Source organism: Culex pipiens, chromosome 3 (genome assembly GCF_016801865.2).
Source record: "Culex pipiens pallens isolate TS chromosome 3, TS_CPP_V2, whole genome shotgun sequence".
Lineage (NCBI taxonomy): Eukaryota > Metazoa > Arthropoda > Insecta > Diptera > Culicidae > Culex > Culex pipiens.
The window spans coordinates 62,043,975-62,071,218 of NC_068939.1; the positions used below are offsets into that span (position 1 = coordinate 62,043,975).

At 40.5% G+C, this 27,244-nt stretch overlaps 2 protein-coding genes and 2 pseudogenes across 2 annotated transcripts; 2 read left to right on the forward strand and 2 right to left on the reverse strand.

Moving 5' to 3' along the window:
• Positions 1 to 1,413: 1,413 nt before the first annotated feature.
• LOC120426201 (serine protease inhibitor 88Ea-like) lies at positions 1,414 to 2,723 on the forward strand (annotated as a pseudogene).
• Positions 2,724 to 3,468: 745 nt separating this feature from the next.
• LOC120426206 (DNA ligase 1-like) lies at positions 3,469 to 5,602 on the reverse strand (annotated as a pseudogene).
• A 508-nt stretch (positions 5,603 to 6,110) lies between these two features.
• Positions 6,111 to 7,911, forward strand: LOC120426205 (NSFL1 cofactor p47-like). Its single transcript, XM_039590914.2, has 3 exons — positions 6,111 to 6,422; positions 6,486 to 6,661; positions 6,736 to 7,911. Exons 1-3 carry the CDS (start codon positions 6,321 to 6,323, stop codon positions 7,667 to 7,669), a joined length of 1,212 nt encoding a protein of 403 aa, XP_039446848.1. The 5' UTR covers positions 6,111 to 6,320; the 3' UTR covers positions 7,670 to 7,911.
• On the reverse strand, positions 7,903 to 25,683 carry LOC120426204 (uncharacterized). Its single transcript, XM_039590913.2, has 2 exons — positions 24,853 to 25,683; positions 7,903 to 9,187 (listed from the first exon to the last, which is right to left on the reverse strand). The coding sequence occupies exons 1-2, from the start codon at positions 25,380 to 25,382 to the stop codon at positions 8,425 to 8,427; spliced, it is 1,293 nt and encodes a 430-aa protein (XP_039446847.1). The 5' UTR covers positions 25,383 to 25,683; the 3' UTR covers positions 7,903 to 8,424.
• Between the last annotated feature and the right edge of the window lie 1,561 nt (positions 25,684 to 27,244).

The following is a 27,244-nucleotide window of genomic DNA, read 5'->3' on the forward strand; positions in this document are numbered from 1 at the left end:
AATAAAAGCGTAAAACACAAAAATATTATAAAAAATATGTGTTTTGATTTGAAATATATCACAATACAAATTTTCTGTTTTGCCATTAAAAATGTCATCCTAAGTTTTTGTCCCCAGGTTGTCGGATCGAGTTGTTGCCTTGGGCAAAATTTTAGGTTTACGAACTGGTAAAATGGTTACACACTATTAACATTATTTTCACATCCCTTTTGAATATAAAAATTCAAATTTCCCCGAATTCCGCAAAGGATTTTATTTTTTGGCCTTTCCAAACATGTTGTGTCATTGGTTCGCCCATACAAGTCTCCATAGAATAATGGAAGCTTTGCATACAATATCAGTACATAAATCTTTGAAAATCTGTATATTTTGAAAGATTTTTCTGACCGATTTGATATCTTGGAACATTCCTTTAGAAAAAAATGTAGGGTATAGACGGGAATTTTTTTGCCGATTTTTAAATTAACCTTTTTTACAAAAAAAAATAACCGAAATAGTTCCCATTTTTGAAAAAAAAAATCAAAAGTTTCATAAAATGTGCAATATTTTTGTCTGAGAAACATTTAAGATTTTCGAGATTTTTTGACACGTGGACCAAAACAAAAACCAGCAACTTTTGAGCCATAAAAAAAACTAAATTTCATACTTAATTTTTTTTGCTTCATTTTTTATGTAAAATTGAATTTGCAATCGAAAAGTACTTCACAGATTTTATGATAAATGGCCCCGTTTCCAAGATATAGCTGTATATGCACTTCAGAAGGAACCGTTCAAGAATAAAATCAAATGGGCAGCAACGGTGGCGAGAGCAAGCCAGAGAGAGTGAAGAAATACCCCAAGAAATCGCTCCCTCTCCTTTGTTCTGCTGTTCGTAAAGCTGTTTCTTGACCCCTTCCCTTCCGAACTCCGTACTAGCTTTATAGCCACAGAAAGTTGGATTTCATTGAAATATTTAAAGTTTTTCGAATTTTAAAAATATTTTTTTCAAAGTTTAGAAAATTTGCTATAAAATTATCTTAGAGACATTGAAAATTGGACCGCTGGTTGCTGAAATATAGCGGCCCAAAGAAAAAAAAACAGGAAAATTGAAGTCTCCACCCAAACAACCCTCCATTTTGTAATGTCGATATCTCAGTAACTAATGGTCTGATCTTCAATATTAAAAATGAAACATTAGTGAAATTTACGATCTTTCCGAAAACAATATTTTTAAAAATTTTGAATCATGACTAAAATTTCAAAAGGGCCAAATATTCAATATTACGCCCTTTTGAAATGTTAGTATTGATTAAATATTGACTTAAATTGGGTCCTAAAATTTTTGATATTATTGTTCACAACGATAAAGCTTATTTCAAGCAAAACATTGTAAAACGGCCGTTGTCATTTTTCAAAACATTGAGAAAAACGAGGATGAAGTCTGCGGTTAGTTTTTCAATTCCTATTTTAAACTAATTTGGCTGACTATGGATATTATTCATATAAAAAACGCAAAACTAGTATTGTTATGTTCCCCCGTATTCAATTTTCTGAAAACATTTCATTATTGCTGTAAAATTGATGATAAAATTACATTGGCCTCTTAAAAAAGTTAACAACATGCGGGATCGATTAAGCCCTTTGCGTTTTATCGCCTTTGTAAACATTGGCGAGTTTCATTTTCCATTTGGGCCCTATGTCAAACGGCCAAACACAACTTCAGGATTTGTTTTTGTTGTGCTTTTGTTTTTTGGCCTTGCAGGCCAAACCAAAACAAATTGAGATTTCGTGTTAGGTCTTTTGCACCAAAGTCATTTTTTTCTCGTTTTACGTAATTTTTTTAAAAATTATTTACAAACCGGTAGTGTGGCAGGCTTACAATGTGGGGAAGAAGGCTCTGGCGATGCGGTTCGGGCAAAACAAGGCGGACGAGATTCAGTTTGTGTCCGTTGATAAGCTGTTTTTCGGGAAGCAGATTCCGGTCAAGGAGTGCATGGAGGACAAGTTCATCGAGGAGATTGAGAAGCTGGACTTTGAACACAAAGCTGGCGATCGCCAATGCTGCCTACTTCAAGGTGGGTTTGAATAACTTTGATTGAGTTACAGTGGCTAATTGAAATGATCGTTTGTAGGGAACCTGGCAGAGCAAATTCAAGCCCGAGGAGACCAAGAAGGAGATCTTTTACGTTTCGAACGAGCGCCAGGAGTTTGTCGACATGATGCACGTCGAGGGAACCTTCAACCATGGTGAGTAATATAAAATCAACAACTGTGCTGTCAAATACCTAACCGGTTCGTCCCTCCACCAGCCGCCAACGAGAAGCACGGCTGCCACATCCTGGAGCTGCCCTACACCGGCCAGGACGAAGCGTCCCGCGTTTCGATATTCGTGTTCCTACCCCCCACCGAATCCAACGCACTGACAAACTCCTTGCCCGCCTCACCTCGTCGCCGAACATCCTCTGCGGGGCAATAACAAGGGCATTATTTCCGCGCCCGTCGATATGAAGTCCGTACTGGGCCGAGGCATGGGCAAGCTGTTCGAAAATTCGGCCAACTTCTCCGGCTTCTCGAAGAAAGTCCAGGTCGGCGAAGTGCTGGTAAAGTTCAAGATCACCGTCAACGAGGAGGGCGCGACGGTGGCATCCGCGACAGTCGAGTTCAGCTTCCGATCGTCGCGACCTGACGATCCAGCCATGTTTCACTGCAACCATCCGTTCATCTTCGTCATCTAGGACTACACCCCCTCCTTACTTCATATCCTCCTAAAACCCATCCATATATATAAAATCATCCTTCAACTCCCCCATAATATTAAAATATTACCCCCTTTCATCCCTCAATCTTTCCTACTTAACTCATCTAAAAATTACCATCAACTATTTTCCCATAAATCCTAAATTATCCCCCCTTTCTCAACAACTCACTCTAAACTTACTCAACCCCCTATACTAAAAAAATATTCAATTCAAAAATACATCCCAAACCCCCATATCACCTTTCAAAATCCACCCCACCCCACCCACCAAAAAACCTAAACAATTAAACTAAACCATCTACCCACCCCACCTCCCTCACAAAATATTCCACATATCAAACCCCCCCCCCCTCCCCCCCCTCAACCCCATCATAACCCATAAACCAAATAACTAAACTCTTAATATAACCACAATAAAACACCCCAACTCTATTAATTCACCCCCCTTATCATCACTAACAAACATACATTACAATTCAAATACATTTAACCTCACTAACCCACATAACATTTCTAAATCCCTACTCATTCCCCCGTTCTATAACTCACTTTAAACATCATAATAATAATAACCCTACAAAAATTATATTTAGTATTCGCTTTACATATTGTATACCAATCTCTACGACTTCTTTTTTTTAAATTTCCACTAATATCTAATATATACTCCAATTCACTGCCTGAACCAACCGATTGACAGCCATTCTCTCACGTTCCATCCCGCGGCCGGATAGCAAGCAGGAATGTCTGCTTAAGGGTTTCGACCTGGACAGCCGTAAACCGGAACAGTGGATCGAAGATTCCTAGCTTTTTCTAAATAAATAAATAAACAATTTTAGTTATTGCTATATAAACTGCTTTATTTAGGACCGCATCAATGATCAATAAAAGATTCTTCAAAACTGCTAGTTCGGCTCACTCACGTATTTGAGCAAGCTCTTCAAAACGGCAAGCTTTCTTGAGAAAGTTCAATCGGCTGATCTGTGACCGTTGGCATGCCCGGCAATTCTGAAACGAAAGTCTTCAGCACGAGGATCAATTTTGTAAAAAAAAACTACTCCAGGTGCTTGCTAAACCAAGATTGGCTCGCCTTGATCATTCAGTTTTGGTCGATTGTACCGGCAACTAAAGTTTTTAGCCGCTCCAGCTTGATCACATCCACGGCACCCGTCATTCAGCAGGAACCGTTTCCGCTCAAAAAAGTCCAACTGCTTCTCCTTCTCCTCACTATTCTTCCCTCTTCCTCCTCCGTACTCTTATCGTACACCTCACTCCTATTCTTGGTCTGCTCACGCTGCTTCTACTTGACCCACTCGATTTCCTTCTCCGTGTCCGAACTGGACAATTCGTACGTCGGTGGCTGTTCCGCGTCCTCCACGATCGCCACATCGTCCAGATCGTAATGCGCCATTGCTTCCTCGACCGTTCCCTTACGGGGAGAGGGATCTTTCATCGGACAATCCCGTTTGAGCGGATCCTGTTTTGGCCGGCGCGCTTCGTTCACGATTTCATCCGCCGAGTCCGAGCGCTCCGCATCGTCCAAATAGAGGGCGAACTCCCATGGCCAGCGCCTGATTCCGTAGGTTGGCCTGTTCCGGATTTTGAGTCCCGCTAATCACGAGCACCACCTTTTCAAACAAATCGTTTATTGACTTGTACGTCACCGGCTTTCGCTTCCGCTCTTCATCTTCTTCCTGATCTTGATCCTTGTCCAACTTTGGCTTCTTGATGTCGGATGTTCTGTCCCGACTGGCAGAGCTCTTCTTCTCCGACGAAGTTTCCGGTTCGTCAAAGAAAAAGTTCTTGAACTTGGTCGCCGACGTTGCTCGCGTTCCTCCTTGGCGTCCTTTTCACGATGCTTCCGGGCACGATCTTCGGCCAGCTTGTGATCCAGCATTTCGTTTGGCTTGTCGTCGTCCTTGTCGTACAGCAGGCCGTCCCGGTTGCGGTTCCGAGGCTTCTTCCTTCTCGTCATTGTCGTCAAAGAGTCGTGAATTCGGCTTTGGCGTGATTTTGGTCATCATTTTGGCTGGTTGTGGAGAGGCCAACGAATTCCGGATGGCCGCCGGCGTCGACGCGTCCCGAATCGCGCCGCCATTGACGTTGCTAACCTGGCCGGAGTCGTTGCGGGTTTATTCGCGACGGGTTGCGAGTCCGCACCGGATCCGAGCTTCCCTCGACCGAACCGGAAGATTTCTCCCGGAGCTTAAACCTCCCAAGTTGAAGCACCTTCGAAGGCTCCTTCTTCTGAACCTCCTTCTGAATCAAATAACCTTCACCAAATCCCACCACTCCTTGGCCACCGGCTCGACCAGTTCCTTCGCCGTGAAGTATCGCACCCGGCCGCTGTTGGTCGAGTTGCGGCTCTCGATAAGACTCATAAACGGTGGCTACTGAAGCGTCCAGCATCATTTGAGCTGCTTCTGGAAATAAAACATAAAATATCGGTTAAGACAACACAAAAACAAACTGAACCAAAATCAGAACTATTTATTGATTGATTGATTGCAACGGTGAAAAGGCATTACCAACATCAATAGAATCTTGATGACACAAGTCTTGAGGGGAAGGAATTGACCAGAAATGCCCGATTTTTCAAATTTTCAGCTAAAATTGAAGTTTTGAAGCAAAAGACCAATGTTGGTTTCGTTTTTGTTTGCAAACAACATCGTGTTTGTCCCTGGGACTAACACGATTCCAAAACAAAACAACCCAGTTTCCACATTGGACCTTAGCAGCACAGGTCTATCAGGATTTTAAAAACAAACAAGGTATCATTGACATTGGCCTTTTGGAAAATATATTTTTTTTCATACAAAAATCGAACTTTTAATACTTTTTTCGATATGTTGCGATAGATTAAGACACTAATGGTACGTTCGTTTGATGGCTAGTTCCACACTGAGTGCCGCACTCAGAGCTGTCAAAGTGTTTCTTTGAAGAAACTCGCGCTAGTTCCGCACGAGTTTCGCCGCCATCTTGGAACTGAAACTCTAGTGCCGCACTCGATATTTTTTCAGTTTCATGCGAGTTCCACGCGCACTGACAAATGACGTTCGATTGAACCAAAACTGGCACCGACGAGTGCGGCACTCAGTGCCACACCGGCTCTTCAAACGAACGTACCATAAGCATCGTTTGCAGAGAAAATGTGGTTTGTTTACATTTTCGACTTAGGGCCTTTTACATTGTTTTGCTTGATTTGTTTTTATCATTAAATTAAATATAAAGTTGCAAAACTTCATCTGTTCCTCTTTGTCTGTGGTAACCTACGATCACGTTCTCAAAGCTTGGGCTCCGTTCACAACGCTTCGTTTGTTTTGACTTTGTGCAAAAAATCGTGACATTTCATTTTTACGCTTCCTCCCGTCCTCCTCTCTGCTCCTCCTCCAGCACAACCAAAGAGAAGCGAATTTCGCGAACAAAAACCGTTCTGTCATTCATCGCGGCCGCAGCAAGTTTTGGGCAGAAAAGTTTTGTGATTTTTAATTCAATTCCAAGTTTAATCGCTACTCAATTCCATCTTTCCCGTGCCGTTCACGAATCGCGCGCGCGTCCCGCTTACCTTTTATTCCGAGCAGTCATGTCCGACAACGAGGAGCTGGTGAAAAAGTTCGCCGACGTGACCGGAGTGTCCGAGGATCGGGCCAAATTTTATCTGGACGCGGCCAACGGGGAGCTGCAGGTTGGGATTTGCGTTTGTTTTGTTCTGGGGTGGTGTGTGACAACATTACGTTTTTTTTGACAGGTTGCGTTGTCCAGCTTTTACGAGGGGGATAACGATCCGGCCGAGGGAGGAGCTCCCATCCCGTTGGACGACGACGACGATGATGATTCGGACGACGACAACGTTCCGATGGACACGGTTCAGTTTTCCCGTTCAGACGCCAAAGCCAAGGCCAAGAAGGCCCCGAAATCGTCAAAGTACGGGTCATCGATTTGGGGGAATGGTTTGGGAGGGCCACGTAATGTTAATTGTTGAACTTTTTGTTTTCTAGCATTGCAACGCTGTCCTCGCTGAACGATTCCTCCTCGGAGGACGAGGACGAAAAGGGTCAGGCGTTCTACGCCGGTGGTTCGGAACGTTCCGGTCAGCAGGTGCTGGGGCCGCCGAAGAAGAACCCAATTAAGGATTACGTGTCGGAGATATTCCGGTCGGCCCAGCAGGGTCACATGGAGACGTTCGACGGCGATTCCAGCCCGAGTTCGAGCTCGTCGCTGTACGCCGGAATGGGTTACCGGCTGGGTCAGACCGACACCGACCACCAGGCCGTCCCGGACAGGAACCGTCCGTCGGGTAGTGCCGGTGCCGCCGCATCCGGCCACAATCACGAGGTGGTCACGCTGACCCTGTGGCGGCAGGGCTTTTCCATCAACGACGGCGAGCTGCGCCGTTACGAGGACGCGGCCAACAAGGAATTCTTCGAGTCCATTATGCGGGGTGAAATTCCGGCCGAGTTGCGCTCGAAGGGACCGACCATGATTCATCTGGACTTGAAGGATAACCGCCACGAGGATTACGTCAAGCGGTCGGCGCCGTTCCGGGCGTTCGGCGGAAGCGGCCAAACGCTGGGCAGTCCGGCGCCGAACGTCGTGCAGAGTGGATCGTCGGGAGCGCCGGCGACAGCAGCAACTACCGGGGACAATGCGGAGAACGAAAAGAGTGCCGCCGCCGAGCTGGCCGTGGACGACGCCCAACCTACGACAACGCTGCAGATTCGCCTGGCGGACGGATCCCGCCTGACGGCCCGCTTCAACCAGACCCACACGGTCGAGAACGTGCGGCAGTACGTGGCCCGGTCCCGGCCCCAGTACGCCGCCCAAAGTTTCGCCCTGCTGACGACCTTCCCGAGCAAGGAGCTAACCGACGGCGCCCAATCGCTCAAGGATGCCGGCCTGCTGAACGCGGCCATCATGCAGCGGCTCAAGTAGAGGGAGCATGATATTTGAGCAGAACTTTTTGGCGCGGTGGAAATGAATTTGATTTTTCTTTCTTTTAGTTGACGCTTAGAAAACGTTCCGAAAAACACGCGCGCCCCTCGAAGGTGTGCAAACTCTGTCTGATTTGAATGATTTTGAACGAAGTAAAAATGTCTCTTAGTCGATGACGGAATGTCAGAAGTGTGATTGCAAAAAAAAAAGAATAAAAATAAAACGCAACTGGATTAATTGAATCAATTGATAATTTTATATTATTAAAATTCGAAAGTCGATATTTTGAGAATTGGAGTTTAGGATATTTGTTGCTTTCCTTCTAATAATTATTCAGTATTGAACGCTGTACAGTCACTCGCGATCGTTACTTGCTTCTTCTCTGGGAGGGGCGATTGTATCAAAAGTGTATAAAACTACGTGATCATTTTCTGGTTTAAAATCGTTGATTAGCATTTTCTAAATGGCGCTGCGCCGAGGCCCTCTTTTCCATCTTCTAATTTGCGCGCTTGTTGTAGGCCTAGGAATATTCCTTAAATTGTGCTGCCTAGCTGTGTGCGTCTCTGCCCCTTTTTTTCAGCTTTTGATATTTTGCTACTTTCAATCCTCTACGAGTTGGATATTTTGTACGACAAAAAAAAACTAATGCAAACTACTCACAAAGGGAACTGTTTGTTGAAATAAATAACGAGCAAACATGGTTTTCTAAGGTAGAGAGAGTTACACTTTTGAGTTTTTCTTGAACGCCGCCCGGCTTATCGGTAGATCAGCTTGTTCAGTTCCTTGCCGACCTCGGACACGTACTGCAGAAAGTCCGCGTCCAGCGTGGTGCTCCAGTCGTACAGGTCGGACTTGCCGACGCAGTTCTCGATGTACCGGTGCACAAACATGATGCCCCGCTCCACAGTGAGCGATTTGACCAGCTCCGGCGGCGCCGACCCCGTCCTATTGTAGTCCAACGGCCGGTGAATCACAAACGGCCGATCGTTCCGCGCGTCCACGTCGTACAGCAAATTGTCCGAGAAGATTTTCCGCCGCTTGTCCACGCAGATCGTGCGCGTCGTCACCGTAAACTGCGTCACGTCGCTCGACACCTTGCCGGCGTACTTCAGAAACTGGTTGTTGCTCCGCAGCCGCGAGTTCGGGTACAAATACTCGTTGATCGCACCCACAAACGTGTACCGCGCCGCGTTGTAGTTTCGCATCAGACAGTCCAGCTCGATGATCAGCCGATTCTGCTGCTTGTTGGCCAAATCAAACGGAAAGTTGTACGGCAGCAGGTTGATCTTGATGCCGTGGTTGTACAGCATCGCCGTCGTCGTCGAGTCCAGCGCGTTGCTGTTGTACACGATAAAGTCGTCCACGCCCACGATCTGGTGGTGCAGGAAGAACTGCAGCACCGCCGACGGCTTCCGGAACTCGTCCTCCAGCTCCAGGTAGTTGTTCAGGTCGACGCACGCCGTCATCGTCATCTTCTGCGGGATCGACTTGCTCTCGATGACGCGCAACGGGATGTATCTGGAATTGAGGAATGAAACCTGTGATTAAAATACAAAATGCTACTCAAGCTGAAATATTTTTTTCTGGCAAAAGAAATGCTTTTAAGAGGCAGTATTTGTAAATATTGCTCGGTTTGTTCTAGAGGTCGTATCGAGGTGCTCCGATTTGGATGAAACTTTCAGCGTTTGTTTGTCTATACATGAGATGAACTCATGCCAAATATGAGCCCTCTACAACAAAGGGAAGTGGGGTAAAACGGGCTTTGAAGTTTGAGGTCCAAAAAACCTAAAAAATCTTAAAATTGCTCGCATTTCCGTAAAACTTCATCAATTCCAACTCTCTTAGATGCATTCGAAATGTCTTTTGAAGCACTTCAAAATGTGCTATAGACATCCAGGATTGGTTCGACTTTTTCTCTTAGCTTTTGCAAATTACTGTCAAAAATGGATTTTTTTAAACCCTTAATATCTTTTTGCAACAGCCTCCAACACCCGTACTCCCATAGGTCAAGAGATAGGTAATTACATGGACTATAAGCCTACGGTGTTAACTTTTTGGCCAATCGCAGTTTTTCTCATACACTCAAAATAATGTTCACCACAATGTTGCATGAATTTATATGTGGTTATTTTCCATATGGATGTTCATGCCACATCTACGTGAACCTCTGGTGGATAGGCTGTATGCATTTTCAAATGTACCAATACAATCATACGCCACATCACAAGAATTTCACGTCAAGGTTGCAGCCAATTCATGCAACCCTTACCTTATCGGAGTGCGAATATCAAATGATTTTCTAATGGTTTTCAAAGTGTGGGAGGTGGGGGTGGGGAATTTCTTCTTCTTTTTTTTGTTATTGAAATGTTATTACAAAAGAAAACAAATAGTTGCTATTCAAAGATTTTATTTTCACAATCACTGTTTTTTTGTTCGCTTAGACACAACCTCAATCGCATCGCAAAACTTAAAATCGCAATACACTCGTATTTCTATGGCAGGAAATTAAAAAGCACATATGGTACCTGAATTGGTTCCAGTCCATCACTTGCTGCTCGCGGGGTGCCCTCACCTCCTGACGCGGCTGCACCTTCGTCACCTACTTCACAGCTTGGCTCCCTGACCTCAATGTCCTGGACCTTCTGGACATCGCCTTCCGGCTGCAGGTTACGCACGGGCATGATGATGGCACCAACAGTTGCTCGCCGGACTTGGTACTGGAGCTACTGGCTCAGTGGCCTAGAAGAAAATCACTTAAAATTAATCAATTTTTTTTACAAAATTGTAAGGCAAATACTTACTAATGTACGCAGAGAACTAACTTCGATAAAATTAGAGCTATCGGAGTCGGAGAACAACCAGCATTACTAATTTTCCGGCTTTGTTTCTCCGGAAAAAAAACTGAAACCATGTCCAGTTGATGAGAATCAGCAGCAAACTGACCTTCTTTCGACTTGCACGCTCGGCGGCTCGGCTTAAAATTTTCAGGCAGGAAATTCATGCAGCATCCCAACACACTAAACTTTTCACCACAATTTTGCATGAAAAGGTGTATGGATTTTTTCCATACCAGTTTCCATGCGGGTGTTGCATGATTATCATGCAAACCAACAAGCAGCTGACTGCAAGCCACGCCTCCAAATTTTCAGGCATGAATTTCACGTGACATTTAGTTGTGTGAGTGTATGCTGCGTGAAAATCAAGAAGAGTTGACCTGAATGCATGGTGATTGTTGCATGACTCATGTAAAACATTGCTTTTTGACGAAAATTGGCTGCCACAGGAATTTTCATGCAACTATTAGTCAAGGCACGAAATCGAAAAAGGGCTCATTTTCGTGTGTCTAACGGCAAATCATGTAACAGGCCAGGTTTTGATGGATCTAGACTAAATCGACCCCGCTGAGTCCGAAAATCGCGGTCACGAAGCCGAATTCCTTAAGGGAAGCGAGATATTCAAGATGGCGACCAATATGGCGGCTATATAGAGAAGTTAACAATATCACAGTATAAAGGTTGTTGACGTGTCGATTTTAACTAATTTTGGGCCGCTGAACCCAAATTTGACCATGAAAATCGGTCACGGCGACCCAGTAGCGTGTAATCCAAGATGGCGTCCAATATGGCGAAGAGAGAATCTTCAAGTATTTTTAAACAAGATGTAACAGGCTTGTGACCGATCAAATTTCACTAATTTGGGGTCGCTGAACCCGAATATGACCATCAAAATCGGTCACGGCTACCCAGGAGCGTGTAATCCAAGATGGCGTCCAATATGGCAAAGAGAGAATCTTCAAGTATTTTTAAACAAGATGTAACAGGCTTGTGACCGATCAAATTTAACTAATTTGGGGTCGCTGAACCCGAATATGACCATGAAAATCGGTCACGGCGATCCAGGAGCGTGTAATCCAAGATGGCGTCCAATATGGCGAATAGTGAATCTTCAAGTATTTTTAAACAACATGTAACAGGCTTGTGACCGATCAAATTTAACTAATTTGGGGTCGCTGAACCCGAATATGACTATCAAAATCGGTCACGGCGACCCAGGAGCGTGTAATCCAAGATGGCGTCCAATATGGCAAAGAGAGAATCTTCAAGTATTTTTAAACAAGATGTAACAGGCTTGTGACCGATCAAATTTAACTAATTTGGGGTCGCTGAACCCGAATATGACCATGAAAATCGGTCACGGCGACCCAGTAGCGTGTAATCCAAGATGGCGTCCAATATGGCGAAGAGAGAATCTTCAAGTATTTTTAAACAACATGTAACAGGCTTGTGACCGATCAAATTTAACTAATTTGGGGTCGCTGAACCCGAATATGACCATGAAAATCGGTCATGGCGACCCAGTAGCGTGTTATCCAAAATGGCTTCCAATATGGCGAAGAGAGAATCTTCAAGTATTTTTAAACAATATGTAACAGACTTGTGACCGATCAAATTTAACTAATTTGGGGTCGCTGAACCCGAATATGACCATCAAAATCGGTCACGGCGACCCAGGAGCGTGTAATCCAAGATGGCGTCCAATATGGCAAAGAGAGAATCTTCAAGTATTTTTAAACAAGATGTAACAGGCTTGTGACCGATCAAATTTAACTAATTTGGGGTCGCTGAACCCGAATATGACCATGAAAATCGGTCACGGCGACCCAGTAGCGTGTAATCCAAGATGGCGTCCAATATGGCGAAGAGAGAATCTTCAAGTATTTTTAAACAACATGTAACAGGCTTGTGACCGATCAAATTTAACTAATTTGGGGTCGCTGAACTCGAATATGACCATGAAAATCGGTCACGGCGATCCAGGAGCGTGTAATCCAAGATGGCGTCCAATATGGCGAATAGTGAATCTTCAAGTATTTTTAAACAATATGTAACAGGCTTGTGACCGATCAAATTTAACTAATTTGGGGTCGCTGAACCCGAATATGACCATGAAAATCGGTCACGGCGATCCATCAGCGTGTAATCCAAGATGGCGTCCAATATGGCAAAAAGAGAATCTTCAAGTATTTTTAAACAACATGTAACAGGCTTGTGACCGATCAAATTTAACTAATTTGGGGTCGCTGAACCCGAATATGACCATGAAAATCGGTCACGGCGACCCAGGAGCGTGTAATCCAAGATGGCGTCCAATATGGCGAAGAGAGAATCTTCAAGTATTCGACGCCATCTTGGATTACACGCTCCTGGGTCGCCGTGACAAGCCTGTTACATGTTGTTTAAAAATACTTGAAGATTCTCTCTTCGCCATATTGGACGCCATCTTGGATTACACGCTGCTGGGTCACCGTGACCGATTTTCATGGTCATATTCGAGTTCAGCGACCCCAAATTAGTTAAATTTGATCGGTCACAAGCCTGTTACATCTTGTTTAAAAATACTTGAAGATTCTCTCTTCGCCATATTGGACGCCATCTTGGATTACACGCTGCTGGATCGCCGTGACCGATTTTCATGGTCATATTCGAGTTCAGCGACCCCAAATTAGTTAAATTTGATCGGTCACAAGCCTGTTACATGTTGTTTAAAAATACTTGAAGATTCACTATTCGCCATATTGGACGCCATCTTGGATTACACGCTGCTGGGTCGCCGTGACCGATTTTCATGGTCATATTCGGGTTCAGCGACCCCAAATTAGTTAAATTTGATCGGTCACAAGCCTGTTACATGTTTTTTTAAAAATACTTGAAGATTCTCTCTTCGCCATATTGGACGCCATCTTGGAAGGAGCGCCGTGACCAATTTTCATGGTCATATTCGGGTTCAGCGACCCCAAATTAGTTAAATTTGATCGGTCACAAGCCTGTTACATCTTGTTTAAAAATACTTGAAGATTCTCTCTTTGCCATATTGGACGCCATCTTGGATTACACGCTCCTGGGTCGCCGTGACCGATTTTGATAGTCATATTCGGGTTCAGCGACCCCAAATTAGTTAAATTTGATCGGTCACAAGCCTGTTACATGTTGTTTAAAAATACTTGAAGATTCACTATTCGCCATATTGGACGCCATCTTGGATTACACGCTCCTGGATCGCCGTGACCGATTTTCATGGTCATATTCGGGTTCAGCGACCCCAAATTAGTTAAATTTGATCGGTCACAAGCCTGTTACATCTTGTTTAAAAATACTTGAAGATTCTCTCTTTGCCATATTGGACGCCATCTTGGATTACACGCTCCTGGGTAGCCGTGACCGATTTTGATGGTCATATTCGGGTTCAGCGACCCCAAATTAGTTAAATTTGATCGGTCACAAGCCTGTTACATCTTGTTTAAAAATACTTGAAGATTCTCTCTTCGCCATATTGGACGCCATCTTGGAAGGAGCGCCGTGACCAATTTTCATGGTCATATTCGGGTTCAGCGACCCCAAATTAGTTAAATTTGATCGGTCACAAGCCTGTTACATGTTGTTTAAAAATACTTGAAGATTCACTATTCGCCATATTGGACGCCATCTTGGATTACACGCTACTGGGTCACCGTGACCGATTTTCATGGTCATATTCGGGTTCAGCGACCCGAAATTAGTTAAAATCGACACGTCGACAACCTTCATACTGTGATATTGTTGACTTCTCTATATAGCCGCCATATTGGTCGCCATCTTGAATATCTCGCTTCCCTTAAGGAATCGGGCTTCGTGACCGCGATATTCGGACTCAGCAGGGTTGATTTAGCCTAGATCCATCAAAACCTGGCCTGTTACACGATTTGCCGTTAGACATGCTATTTTTGGGTTTTTAGCCTTGACTATATGTGGTGAAAGGTTTTTTGAGTGTAGTTTTTCGATTTTTCTAGAACAAACATTTTACAACGTTAGTTGTGTTTTGTCATATTGGGAATCCTCGGACAATTTCACATAAGTTAGAAGTATTGGAGTTGTAATTTTGATTTAAAAAATAATTAAATAAAACATTTTTGAAAAAAGAAATAGATCTTATTTACCCTGTGATCAATACGTCAAATGCTGTATCAAGTAGGCGAAAACCTGTTTTACCCCTAATCCAACAAATTGTTAAAAAATATTTTAATTCATTCTAAATGGCAATTTTTCCAATCAAATTTACAACTCCAATACTTCTAACTTACGTGAAATTGTCCGAGGATTCCGAATATGACAAAATTGAGACCAAAAAGTGCCGCTATGGCGGCCTACAGGGGTAAAACTAACGTTGTAAAATGTTTGTTCTAGAAAAATCGAAAAACTATGAGAAAAAGCTAAGAGAAAAAGTCGAACCAATCCTGGATGTCTATAGCACATTTTGAAGTGCTTCAAAAGACCTTTCGAATGCATCTAAGAGAGTTGGAATTGATGAAGTTTTACGGAAATGCGAGCAATTTTAAGATTTTTTAGGTCTTTTGGACCTCAAACTTCAAAGTCCGTTTTACCCCACTTCCCTTTGTCGTAGAGGGCTCATATTTGGCATGAGTTCATCTCATGTATAGACAAACAAACGCTGAAAGTTTCATCCAAATCGGAGCACCTCGATACGACCTGTTACACATTGGTGAAAAACTCGCTCTTAAGAAGGTAAACATTCGATATATCAAAGATTATGATTTAAAAAAAACCAATCATCGAACGCCGTTGAAAGGATATCGCAATTCGCAATTCGCAATTTTCAGTGTAAGAACGGGCCTTGACCGATCTTATGCACCAGGTTCCCGACGAACACGCACTGCCCTTACACCTACATCTTACCCTTGCTCTGAGTCAGTACGAGCAGCACGCTAGAACACGCTTTGAGTGTTCGTGCCAGGCATGCACACCTTCTTTTCCGGTTACGCATTTTAACTCGGCCGGGGGTGGTACATTAAGAAGGGTTTGATGTAAGTATAAGCGCCTAACCATTTATAGTGTGCCTATCAACTTTCATTAAAGCAAAAACTGTTTTATTTTTAGTTTGAATTCAAAAACTAGTTGTTATTTACTGTGTATTGTTTTCTCCTGAAATCTTCCCTATTGTTGAGTCGTGTTTATCTGTTGCTATTTCTTTTGTCGCGGTGTTTTGTTACAATATTTTGGTCCTAAGCATTTTAGAAAAGTTTTTCAAAAGTACAATAGTAATATTTGTGTTAATCCTTTAATCATTCCATAAATTGAGTAAGGGCTCGAACCTCACTTGCTTAAGAAAAAGGTGAAGTTTCAAAACAATGGACAGTGAAGGAAATATACTATGTAAAGAATCAATAGTAAAAGAAAGATAGTAATTTATGAAGTAGATAAAGAAATTAACAATAGTTAATAAATAGAGGTAACAAACAAGCTTAGATTGTATTGAGGGCAATTTACAGGGAAGATGAGAAATTATTAAAATAGATAAATAAAGAAAAGGCACATGATAAACAAAATTGACATCGCTGCCAAATTAAGGGAAAGCAGACAGTTTGTTACAGCAGCATCAATTGGTAAAATAGAGTGGAAAGCGTTGAGAAATAAGAGAATTAAATAAGTTAAATCGAAATCAAATGGAGGATAGTAAACAGAAGCCGTTTTAGAAAATCAGTGAAAAAAAAAATAAACAGAAGATAGCTGTTAGCTGAAATGGAAAGAAGAGAAACCCCGTTCTGCGATGCTCAGGTACATCCACAGCAGTTGACTCAACATACTGCAAATCAAAACAATACCGTCTACAATCACAAATTACTTCCCTTTCCCACATTGACGCGCCCCTTTCTTCTAGCCGTCTCGACTCTTTTACGATCCGTTTCCACAGGCCACCAGCTAGGTCATCATGAAAACCAAGCCAACGTGGAGGTAAGAAAATAGGACACTTGCAAGGAACCAGAGCTATACTGTTCTGATCAAGATAATTCGGATGATCTAACAGAACTACGGATGTAGTTAGTTACGCTCCTTCCAGGATGTTCCTTACGTGGACGTCAACCGAAGAGCACGCAACAAGGTCAGTCCATTGTCCACGCCGTTGAAAGGATATCCGGGATCAAATTTAAGAGCGAGTACACGAACAGGGCATACCCATTATGTATGGGACGTCGTTTGGATCTCACAAATGTGGCTGAAATGTTCAGATTTTTGCTAGTTTTATATGTACAAACAACCCCTGAAAATTTCAGGCAGATTGGTTAGGTCGATGCGAGATGGGTATGCTTTGCTCGTGGACTCGCTCTTAATCCAAACCAACGAATCATCTCTGCGAAGAATTTCACATAGTAGGCCTGGCCAATAGGGGTTATTATTGTTATACTCTCTCTTTTCTCTCCATCTCATTCCAATCGGAAGTGACGAATGACCTCTCTAGGTTAAAGTCACGTTAATAAAATAAACAACAACATTCCAATCGGGTAGTACAGCGAATGGTTAAGGATGACCGATTTCGTTAAGTCGTTCAAAGCTGACTGAACGGCTTTGCTTTGATCATTTAAAAATTGCTTATTATACAGTGAAGACTCGATTATAGAAGCCTCGATTATCCGAAGGTTTGTATGGGACTTCGTCGCGAGAATGCCGGACGCGCTGGATGCGCACCAACCGAACCAGACAATCAATCCGGTGAAGTTGGCGTTCAATTCGGAGCCGGTTGGAACGCGGCGGAAGGGGGCGCAACATGCACGGTGGTTCAACCAAGTGGAGGAAGATCTGGAAAGTGTGGGAGTTCCTAGTCGGAATTGGAGAGAAGCAGCCCAGAACCGAGTTAGATGGAAACGCATCTGGAGACAGCTCATGACCCGCAGGTTGTCCGAGCAGTAAAAGAAAGAAAGAAAAAGCTCGACAATCAAAAATTGGACAACGAAAAAAAATATTTTTTTCGTGATTCGATTATCCGAAGATTTGATTATCCGAAGTGATTTTTTTCTGAGGCTTTCGGATAATCGAGTCTGGACTGTACTGCCCATGTTCGCATAAATGTCCCATATGCAAAAACAGCAAGCTGATAAAAACGCATTTGAAGTTTGTCCCACACATAAGGCTACGTGTTAATTTTTCGCGGAAAAACTGGATTTTCTCCTGATTTCCAAAACAAAGTACTGGATGTTATAGGCTCTTTTGAAAGAGCACGCAATTTTGAACCAAACTGCATCAATAACTCGAAATCGATGAAAATGCAAATGGGACATTTATGCGATCAGGGGCAGTTTACTGTTTCCGTGCAGTACTTGTATATTTATTTATTTTTTTCATAAAATTATTGTTATTAGGTCCTTTTCGGTGCTGGGACCTGGTTAGGACCGAGTCGGTTGTGTACTTGTATATGCATAATTATATAACAGCACACCAGAAACACTTAAAGACACACCCTACAAAACACCAATGCAATCATAAATCGGAGCGTTTGGTACGGTATGTCCACGCATCCTTCCTCCCCTGTAGATTCTGTGAAATGTGATCCGTTCACAGAATCCTCTCTGCGGTAAACACAACGCAGTAGGGCTGGCTGCTTTAATTTTTGTATTATATTTGCGGGTGTTCTCGGATGTACTGCAATTATTAATAATGACAAGAAAAGTGCTTGGGGCGTAATCCAATTACAAGACTTTGCAGCATGCTTTCATCGGACTGGCTACGTTTGTGTTAGATTAGATTAGTTTCTGCGACCCCATTTTTGTCAAATTTGAATAGGGTATATGACCCTATTTTGGACCTAGTACCTATTTTGGACCTATTTTTATTAATCGAGGTAGTTAAGGCTTTTAAAGTACGAATTTACTGAATCCAACCAACAGAAAGTGTAAGCAGGATCGTTTTGTAGCTTACCTCTTCCAAAAAATTTAACATTTTTGATTATTTCCGCTTTTTCAGCCACTTTTTCCAATGCCATTCGTATTTCCTACCATTTTCCTAGCACATCGTTTAGGTCCAAAAATTCCGGCCTCGTTGCTTATCAGATTTGGCTCTCGACACCTTGAAGATTTTTACTGTTTTGCACTGACACCAAGCAATTTCGTCCGGTTTCCGAGCAATGTAACTGTTGTTTATTTAATTCTTTTATGTTTTTCGTCACTAAACCATTGAAATAACTATTCTATTATCGAAAAAAACTTAATTCAATTTTTTTTCAAATCAGCCGCGTTGGATCAATTTTTGGAGCTACTTTGCCGTCGGTTCAAGGCTGTCACCAACACATGTATAACAAGGTGTTGCCAGTTTTGTTTTTCATTTTATTTCGATATTTCATTGAAACTAATTGAAATTTTTAATTTAATATTTTGGATTGCATTTCTTTACTGTAATTATTTGAAAGAAATCTAAGCTTTAAAAAGCAAATGAATAACAGATACAATGAAACTATGTTTTTTAAACTATAAAAATGCAAATTGTTGATACAGATTTAGATGATTGTTAGGACCGATTGCAAAGAATCCCAAAATTTAAACTGATGTTGATTTATTTCTGTCTTAACATCATTATCACCAATTTAGCTGCATATATTTTTTATTTTTTTTTTTCAAAAAATGCAAACTGGCTACCCTGTTGGAATTGAAGGGGAAACGGTTGAAAAACCTAAAGGGTCTAGTTCATTAAATCGCCAGCTGTCACCGTGACAGGAGCTGTCAACATTGCTTACGAGTGGTTTTTGAAAAAGTCGTATGAATTAAATTTAAAAAATCTTGAGTTAGTTTTAAAAAGATGCTAAGCGCTAGTTGTAAACAAATCAATTTTTTAATCAGTTCTCGATCAATTTACGAATTATAAATAAAAAATGCTTTGGATTGTCATCTGCACGCCTTTTAAATGCTCTTTAATGGAAAACAAACAAAATTTGGTTTGATTCAGAGAAAAAAAAAACAAATAAGTGTCGGAGATCGTGATATTTTTGGTAAGTTTTAACTGATTTTTGCACTATATTTTTCAAAAATACAGGTATAACGTTTTTTTTCACAATTGGCAGCGTTGGCTCATAATAAATTACACTTTTAGATTTTACCGCGTCAGTCATGTTTGAAACACGATTAAACCATGAATTTGATAAACATATTTCGATGATTGTTCATTGTATCTTGTTCTGAAGTGTTTCTGTATCCCACACTTTACAAATTTATATTTTTTTTTGAATTTAAATCATTTCGAAAAAAAACAAACTAAAAGATTTGGAATGAAGAAGTTTATGAAACAATTGCGATAGATGGAAAGCTTGTTGAATCTTTGGGCACTTTGCAATGTTGCTAGCTAGCTTTCAGACCATCCCGGATCATTTCCTGCAAGCTCCGGAAAGGAGAAATAAAACGAAATCATTGCGCCAGCTAGAAAAATAAAAATCTTCGAAAAAAAATTGCATAAGAGGTTAATAAGATGTTAACTTTATGAATTTTATGATTTGAGACATATCTTATTATCGTAAAACTGGGTGACTTTGATAGGTTTGAGATTTTCCGCAAAATGAAGAGTACAAATTAAATACGTACGGAATTGTATGGAATCATACTGACCGTAATTGAGAAGTGCTCAAAGTATCTCATGAAGAATTTTTCATGAAATTTTGAAAAGTTTAAAAAGTTAGTAAACTATAATTAAGAAAATGTTGATAAATAGCATTATTTTAATCTTCTCAAAGTGTCATGATTTTCTCAATGAACATGATTTTGAATCTTAAAACGGAATGCACTTTCGGATTCTTCGGACAATCTTCTACTAGGAAAAGGTAAAGTAAGTTTGTAAATAATAAATATTATTAAATATTATTTGTTTTTGAAACATAATTTAAAAAAATCTCCTAATTTAAAGGCATTTTCATTAAAACAAATTTCATATAAAATGTGATAACTTTTGATTCGTTCTTTGAATTCAGTTAAACATGTAATATAAATCGATAATTGAATAAACAAACTAGTTTTAACGAATTTCATGCAAAGTTCTGAATTTTTAACAACTTTACCTAAAATTTATATGTATTATATTAAAAAGCATATAAATTTAGATAACTAAATATTGACATCAATGATTTTCTCAAAAATTATATCAGCAACCTTAGTGATGATAAGTTCGAAGTAAAAATAATGTTTGAACACCTTAAATCTGATTTTAACAAGACAAACTATGACTATTAAAGTCACCCTGGTATTCAAACAAAGATTTTGCAAATCTTACATTGTTTTTAAAAGTGCAACATGTAGTTAAACTTTTTGTCAAGTAACTTTAAAGTTTAACATGACAAATGAGAAAGTTTCACACCAAGTTACAAGCTATAATCTCCCTTTAAAATTTCTTGATTGTTTAATAATATTTGAACTTCATCTCTGCGTAAAATTAAGAACCTTTTTTTTTTGTAAGTTGAGGTGTTTTTATTGCGACTAATAACGGGTTGTCTTTTATGTTCTAATGCTTGAAAAATTAAGTCGTAAGAATACGCAAATAGAACAGAGACCTGCTAAAGATGCGTGAGTTATAATTAAAAAACGTTTTCAAATTCAAATCCATTGTTTTATCATAATTATTGATTTCTAAAATAAATATTTTCCAAATTATAATCGTGAATAGGCCCTTTGGTTTATCAAAGCGAGTTTTTGTAAGTGTGCGTGTTGCCGCTGCACGCCGCAATTCGAGTTGTCAAAATTTCAACCAATCAGAGTGTGGGTCCAAAATAGGTTCAGCGATGTCTCCAAAATTCATTCAATAAGTCCAAAATGTTTTACTTGAAATGCTTATTACAATGAAATGGTTAAATTATTTTCAATTTTCAATAGTGCACTTTATTAAGCATAAATTAAGGCACAAAACAATCCTGAAACGAGCCAAATTAGTAAGACCGTTCCTGAGAACAATGCGAATTATGTTGGTGCTTTGCATAGTAGGTCCAAAATAGGGCCATATACCCTATTTGATTGCGTATTAAGTAAAAAAATGATTATTTTTTTCAACGTTTCATCACCGCCATATTGGCCGCCAAATTAGTCTTAGCTTTAAGAAAAATGTAATTACAAAAGCCGATTCGGACCTAAACAGGTCCCAGTACCGAAAAGGACCAAATAAAAATAATTATATGAAAAAAATATTGGCCGCCATCTTGGGGTTAAGCTCTACAATCAAAAATAAGACAGCGGAGAGTCGATTGCGGGCGGTAAGGCCACGCGCTTGTCTTACTGAATTATTTGTGTCTTTTTCGTTGAGTAATTGGTGTTTTTGTTGTGCTTTTGTAAACTTAATTAATTGTTTTGTAATTTTCAAAGCCCTTCCCATATCATCGTTGATCGGAAGGCACGGCGTCGGGTGGATTGTGTTTAAATTTTTCGAATAAGGTTTAATTTTTTTGCGGTGAAAAAGCCATTTCTACATAATGATCGAAAGACGCACTGAGAATTTGGATCGTCGATTTAATAGTGGAGCAAAATAACTGTGTATGAGTGATTTTGTGTGTTAACCAGAAAGACCTTCCCATAGCATCGTTGCTCGGAAGGCTCGCCGACGGGTCTGTTATGAAAGTCCTCCCCATAGCGTCGTAGCTCGGGAGGCATCGAAAAGCCAATACCTTATCCTACTAACCCAAAAAAATATTAATCACGTGATGCTTGAAGGAGATGCTGTGGATTCAACGGTCTCAAGCGGTATCAACAAGTATATAGCGAAAAACTATGTGCTTGACGAGTCTGCAACTTCAACTATCGGACTAACATTCCTCCCTTTCGTTGAACTGCAGGCTTCTTGGGAGGGCGCCGGTATTGACTAATAAAGTAGGGATCTTCAGAGGTTAAACAGTGAACGGATGGTTGGCTCCCACTGATCATTTTTGATTCATTGTTTAACTTCAGCTGATCTGTCAATAACGGAGTAGCAGCTCATTGGCAGTCAACCATGCTCATGCTCATGCTCATGCTCACAATCAAAAATAAGACAGCGGAATTTTTTTAATAATGACAAGAACAGGCCACAGGCTATAGGTCACATTGTGTCATCATGATGACGAAACCAAGCCAACGTGGAGGTATAAAAATAGGACACTTGCAAGGAACCAGAGCTAAACTGTTTTGACCAAGATGATCTAACAGCACTACGGATGTAGTTGGGCTCCTTCCGAGATGTTCCTCGCCTGGGCGTCAACCGCAGAGGATCAACACGGCTAGTGATTTTTCACGGCAAAACATCGAAATTTCGCGGCATGCCAATTACAAAACATTGGAATTTCACGACAATTTCGCGGTACTCTAAAAACTGCTCAAAATTAATGTAAAAATGAGCTCTTTTAGCGTAATTATGGACAGAAAATTGTTTTAAAAGTTAGTAGCAGATAGAATCTCCTGACACAAATGATTATTTTGAAAAATATGTATTGGATTTATTTAGAAATTTTGTTTGGAGAATTTCCGTCAGTTAAATTTATGATTCAGCAAATTTAATTTAATTTCATTGAGATAAGAAGTAGTAAAACAAGTGTTATAAAACTAACAATATATAAAACATTATTTGTTTTCCTAGGTTCAACAATAGAGGAATTCGAGTATTTGAATAAATTTTAGGCAGTTGCAGTTGATAATTGCAGAAAATTATTATACATTGCAAATGCTCAACAAATAACTTTTTTGTGTGTTTTCTTTCATTGTAGTGTTTAATAATTGTGGTTTGGTTGAGCGTTTTAGCAGAATGCATTACTATGAAGACAAAGAGACGAGTTGTTCCTTTTAATGTGTTCTGTTCTCGAGTCTCTTTGTTTATTCTCGAGTTTAGTTTGGAAACTACATCCGAAATGCTTGTTAAAAATCTTGTAAAGTGTTTGAAATAAAATAAATAATGTTTAAATGTAATGAGAAGCGATATTCAATGAAATATTTAAAATTTCGAGGCATTTCACGGTGCTTACAAAATTTCACGGGTTACGCGGCTTCCGCGAAATCGCGAAAAATCACTAGTCCTAGGTATCATCTACCCTTGGCCTGCACTGTTTAAAATTCAGTTTAAAGAAAGGAAAATCTTTTTTTTTTTTTTTTTTGCAATAAAGTTGTTTATGCAATTTTCCCGTTTTTTAAAATTCAACTTCAAGAAGAAAAATTTGTTATAAATATTTGAATTGCATGTTTTTTTAAGTATTGAAGAAACATAAAAAAAAACGCAATTGGTAAATATTCGAACAATGTCAAAATAAACATCCTTCAGGGAATTAAATCTAAAAATTTTACCGTTGATTTTTGCCTTCCTCACTTTACTGAGGAAAGGCTATAAAATCACTCGAAAAACGAACTTTTTAGTTAGACCTTCTAGACCTACCTTCATTTGTACATATCGACTCAGAATCACCAACTGAGCAAATGTCTGTGTGTTTGGCTGTATGTAGACATGTGTACCAAATCAATGTCACTGGAATATCTCGTCACAGGCTCAACCGATTTTGGCCGGAATGGTTTTAATAGATCCGTCTTAACGTCCCCTAAGTTGCTATTTAAATTCACGCAGTTTTATCATGTATTTAAAAAGTTATGTTCAAAAAACTGTTTCATATTAAATTAAAATTTTGGTAAAAAGGGTGGTTTTTTCATGAAACCTTCAAATGTTATATATTTTTAGAAAGCATATGAGAAGACCTTTCTTGTGGATTAAGAATTTTCAAGATCTGACTTACCTATCTAAAATTACAAGCAGTTAAAAAAATGGTCTGAATTTACATAACCTCAAATTGTCGGGTCTGATCGCCACGAGAAAAGCCATGTAGAGGGATGCCATTTTCCTGAAAGGCGGTGTCTGTATAATCTTGACAAAAAGTCTGTAGGAAGTCTGTTTTTTTTACTCGACACTTATTTTTATTTAGACCTCTTAGGTGCTGCGATCACGTTATGGGAGATCCATAAACCATGTGGACACTTTAGGGGATTGTAATCACTCTATAAATGAGAGGAAGGCACCAACCACCTAAAGGTGGATTAAGTTACGTTTTTATAAAAGAAAAAACTCATAAACAAGCTCAATAGTCAAATATTTTAAAAGTACATCTTTCGAAAGATTTTTCTTCTATATTTTTTTTAAACTTTAAAAATAAAAATACATCTATTGGGAGAAAATTACAAGGATAATTGGAATATACGAACGGTCATCAGGGGTGATACTGGTTCTGGGGGTGAAATTGGGTCATACAAAAAGGCAGAGATTTGTATGAACCAATCCCACCCCAGACCCAATGTCACCCCTGATGACGGAATTTAGATGTAAAATTACAAATCGGTGATTTTTTAAGATTCAAATATGATAAAACATTATTTCCCCCCTCCTTACCTCTTTATCGAGTGCGTCGCATCGGTAAACACCACCTCCGTGGGCTGGCCAAAGTCCCGCTTCACCTTGCACAGAAACTTGTAGATGGTGAACACTTCCCCGTTCGGCGCCGCAACCGACCCGGTCGGACTCTCCACCCGGCTGAAGAGAAACTTTCCCGGCACGACGTCCTTTCCGCCGTGCTGCACCTGGCACTTGAAGTTCACGATGGACTGCTCGAGGCCGACGGCCAAGCTGACCACGGTTCCGCCGGCCTCGAGGTCATTCTTCTGCCAGTAGGCGGAATAGACGTACAGGTCGGCCCCGACCCGTTGCCACGCCGGCAGTGGACTGTCGAAATCGTACGGAACCGAATTCCTGTACCGGCTGCTGTTATCAATCCGGATCAACGAGGCGGTATCGCTCCGGCCGAAAATATTTACCACCTCCAGGACATACTTCAGACGATTGTTTTCCGATTTGTACACCAGCAGAATGGCCACGCAGCTAATCGAGATGAGGACCAGGGCCAGCTGCTGGTACTTGCGCATCGCTGGGCAACGACCCCGACCGGAAACGTCACGTTCCGGATCCCGGTGCTGGATTAGATAATTATTTTGCTGCTATCAGCAGAGGCCTGCTGAGATTTCGGCGAACTGTCACTGAACTTTGAAAGAAGGGTGAGGGACGACACGCTGCCAATTTTCTGACTTTGAAGCACTTTGGTTCGGCGGACAAGCGCACTGAAGGCCCCCCGCACCAGGATGTTCTCGCGGGATGCGGCAAAAGGAACTTGCAGTGAAGGGTGTGGGTCCGCGATCTGCGGCCAAGATGAAACTATTTTTGTTTTGAATCTTCATGCGCAGAACGTTTTGGCAACTCGAGAAAGGTATTGAAATTTGCCACAACATTTGAATGGATTTTTTTTCTATAATTTAATTTCGATAAATCATATTATTTCGACAGAGCAATTTACCATTTGTTTTGTATTAGACGAAAAAATCATTAAGTAAAGCAGGAAGTTACTGTTGAACAATAATTTCAGTTTTTTTTTATAGAAAGCATGAGTCATCTCAAGCAAAATCCTTTATGTGGATTTATCCTTCCATATTTATGTTTTGGTTTTTGTTCAAACTGTCAAAAATCAAGGATTTAGATGAAAAGGTATCGCTATGATTTATGAACGTGACCTATTCTGTACGAAAATGACAAAAATGGATTCACAGTGAAACGTCGCTGTTATTTTTTATGTATAACGGAAAACAAAAAAAAAGCTCTATGTAGATTTTCAAGTAAATTTTTATGTACAACGGTAAAAAACACGATTAAAAACAATATCTGATTACTTTTCATTCATTTTCATGCAAAAAAATAAATTGACAAGACAACATTTTTTCGATGGATCAACTATGCTGCCCATAATTGGGTACTAAAGCTTTATGTCAATTTTTATCTACAACCAGGCATGCCAGATTTTCAAGATTTTCGGGCACATCACAAAAACGCAAATGAGTTTAACTTGATGGCAAAATAATATTTTACAAATCTATTTTTGGCAAAAGAAGCAAAACATTGTTATCTTTTTCGTGAGTAATTCATTTAATAAAAAATCATCGAATAACATGGCAAAACAATTCGTTTGAGCATTGAGCCTGTGCTTGAAAATCTTCAAATGTGGCATCCCTGTCTACAACGGTAAAAAACACGATCAAAAACCATTTCTGATCACTTTTTTTAATTTTAATGCAAAAAAAATGACAAGACAACATTTTTTCGATGGATCAACTATGGTCCCCTTGGAACGAGCTGTCAAGTAGGACCTTTTCTGTCAAGAAGGACCGCAAGGTTAATTTTTCAAAATTGATTTAAAAATCCATTTTCAACTCTTTGTGGTCGTACAAAGGGTCATTGCACTCAGAAAAATAATCTTAACGCTGTAAACAATAATATTAGCAATCTAAGCTTCATTTTAGGACCCAATTAAGTTTTCTACGTGCGCATTTATTGCGTGTAGGTATTGCTTATTGCGAGATAAAATCACGATTCTCCTTCCTTTTGACTGACAGGAGGTTAAAGCCGCCGAACTACCGCAGTGTAAAAATCTGCATGTTGAACTGAAATCCCGTGTTGATTTGGCTGTCAACTTGGTTTGTTTTTAATATTTTCCAAAAAGTCAGGTGAAAACTCAAGGCAACCTTTGACAACAACCGAAAATTTGTTCTGCGGCTGTCATGCGGCCATTCTTCTGCGGTGATATCACCGCGCGTGAACTCTAATTATTGACGCCCGCGATAATATTTACACGAAAAAAATGAGGTTAAATTTTGCCCGGCCATCAAAATCAATTGGTGCGCTAGTGTCCCTACGCGAAACGTCATTAAGCTCTATAAGGCTTTCTAGTCGGAAATTTACC